This window comes from Rhopalosiphum maidis, chromosome 3 (genome assembly GCF_003676215.2).
Source record: "Rhopalosiphum maidis isolate BTI-1 chromosome 3, ASM367621v3, whole genome shotgun sequence".
NCBI lineage: Eukaryota > Metazoa > Arthropoda > Insecta > Hemiptera > Aphididae > Rhopalosiphum > Rhopalosiphum maidis.
This window is the reverse complement of record NC_040879.1, coordinates 8795544-8798460: the sequence shown is the minus strand read 5'-3', so window position 1 is coordinate 8798460 and position 2917 is coordinate 8795544. Positions and strand designations below refer to the sequence as shown.

General features: G+C 34.4%; 1 protein-coding gene across 1 annotated transcript; it reads left to right on the top strand.

The window, feature by feature from the left end:
• Window positions 1-1796: 1796 nt before the first annotated feature.
• On the top strand, window positions 1797-2579 carry LOC113559712 (CAX-interacting protein 4-like). Its single transcript, XM_026965455.1, has one exon. The coding sequence runs from the start codon at window positions 1797-1799 to the stop codon at window positions 2577-2579; it is 783 nt and encodes a 260-aa protein (XP_026821256.1).
• Window positions 2580-2917: the final 338 nt, after the last annotated feature.

The window sequence follows — 2917 nt, the reverse complement described above, 5'->3', positions numbered from 1 at the left end:
GTAAACATTTCAGTATAACGATTCTGTGAAATATTAAAAATCATAAAAATGCTAACCATAATATATTCTATGTACAAGATACTTGAAACTCTACTCTCATACCTAGAAAATGTTCAGTTGACATAAATTTACATATTTTATTTTAAGATATTTGACAAGTAAATGAAATACCCGGTATTTGTGTAACCTGCTGTGGTTTGTACTTGAAGTTCGAAAAGCATCATTACGTTTGTATGAACATTACGGTTTACAGAGTTCAATACTACAATATTAAGCTGATGTAGTGAGCGTTTTTAAAACACTCGTTAGTCATATATACGCATGTGCTTTTTAACTCGGTATACAATTCAATATTCCGTAATAGTACCAGCTACTGTTTGTACGAGAAAAGTGCAATTTTATTGCACAAAATATCGAGTAACATTGTGTGGGTACAAAACTAATTGTCTTTATAGTGTATATACTTATATTATGCCAAAACGAAAGACAACTTAAGTCATAATGCTATGTCACTATAACTTATTATCGTGCGCACGCGTGTGTATCATATTATACATATATTTTTAAGTAGTGTTTGAACTCTCTTAGGCTTAAGCTTGGGTGTAAAACACAATCATATAATCGTATCTTTAATTAGCCAATTTAAATGTCTATTATGATGGTTAATAAATAATAACCAATAGTTTCAATACTAATGTACAACATTTTACAGATATTAATTTAAAAAAACTTGTATCTATGCTATTTATTACTAATTAAATATTAGATATGATATAAAAACCCGGAGATGAATATTGTATGTCAGTAAACGTTCATTCAGTTTTACGTTAAAAATCGTCACCGTGACATCTTTATAACATAAAAGCAATGCTGTATTATGCCATAGCAGGGGATTTTTTTTTTTTTGGCCGGGGGGGGGGTGGTCAAATGACAAAATATTACAATATTTGCACACTGTCTATAAAATGCAAACAACGGACGTGTGCCCAAATGAGTGATTTCGTAAATCAAATAACGGTTGTAAAGTATATTGTACCTAGTATTTTATATTAATTATTAACAACATCTTAACAAATCAGTTTGAATCAGACTTTTATTTAGCTTACAATTTTTAAGTTCAGTCCAAAAACGTGAATATATGATTCTACAATCTTTATTTTTTTTAGTAATTTAAAAATATTTGAAATATATATTATACGTGATATTTTTTTTATATGGACGTTTGAAGTTCAAATATTGACAACATTTGTCGAAATTAGGAAAATGTTCAAGTTATTTTATTGCTAAAAGTCTATAAAATGTTGAATTTTTATAGAAATTTTAAGTTTAAATTTGATCCAAAATTTATTTCTAAGCGAAAATTAATGATTTTAGTTATTCAATTGTAATTCAAAAGTATTTAAATTGAGGATTTGAAAACTTTTACGTATTTACAATAGGTTAATATATTATAATAAAATAGTGTTTCTTTTAGCTATAAAAATAGTCGCCCCAACTTGATTCATTACATAATACTATCTAAAACTCGAGCAATAATTTGTCAAAAAAAAAATAAATACAAGAAATATACATAGTTATACGTTATGTCGAGATCGAATTTCATTAATATTTTATTGTTGTTGGCCAAAATAAACAACGTCCGTGTTTGGTATGCATAATCGTGCGTCATACGGATACGTTTTAATTGTTTATTTTTCTAGAACATTGTGAAGGAAAAATATTTAATTAAGAATTTTAAGAGTGACATCTGTTGTTAATAATTTTAATATCCTGGGACAAATCAAAGTTATTTTATTATGTCTGCTAAACGCAGCACTTCAAAGCGATCGAAGGCCAACAAATCGGCCGAGCGACGCGGGACTCTGAGAAGAAACGAAATCGACATTAACGAAGCTTCGGACGAAGTCGATCAGTCGACCAGCGGTGTCAGCGATTTAATAACATTGAGACGTGGCCGTCGATCATCGAGGCGAAGACCGATGAGCCGCAGAAGGCGATCGCGATCTAGTCGCCGCCGGGTCAGGAGACGTAGCGTCGGCGGTACCGAGGAAGACGAAGACGAAGACTACAGTACGACCACAGACGAAGAAGACGATGACGACGACTCGTCAGCGGTAGATGCGTCGTCCCGGAGAAGGTCGAGAAGAAGTAAGAGTAGACGAAGGGGCAGTCGGCGACGTCGCCGTCAGTATCAGATCAGTGGAACCGACGAAGACAACGACGATGATAACACCGACGCAGAGACCACCGGAGACGCTTCGTCTTCTAGTGGCGGTGGTGCCCTCGCTATGGCGGCCGGAGGGTGTGGAAATCCTTGTGGCAGTCGCCGCAGGAGAAAGAGGAGGAGAAGGTCTTCTAGCAGACGAATGGGGTGCAAGCCGAAGAGTAGGAGAAGGAGGAGAAGGAGGAGGAGAAGTGGCAGCTGCTGTATCAACAATCTCGGAGAGTCTACCATCGCGGCTGGTGAAATGACCAACGATTTGACAGATACGAGCGGAACAAGTCACCGACGCACCACGAGCCACAACGAACTGGATACCGTCGCTAAAACTCGGAAAAATGCCCGGAAATCGAGCTAGATATTGCAAGACGCCTTTCCGTTTTCGGTTTATCATCCAGGCGACATTATGAGTTTTAAATCCGTTTAATTGTATAAATAAATATTCAAATTACAAAAATCCTAATCGTTTTTATTTTAGTTCAGATTTGAGGTACAATTCATCAAAACTTCTGATAAAAATTCTAGAATTAATTATTTAAAATTTACTTTATGTGCTCGGATACCAGAAAACATAGTGAGAAACACAATTTTAAGACCCTTTAGTGGTAACACATAGTTTTTTTTATACGTGATTATTTTTTTCAAATATTTATTTATTTTTTTGTATATATATATTGTCACTTTGCCTATTTATAA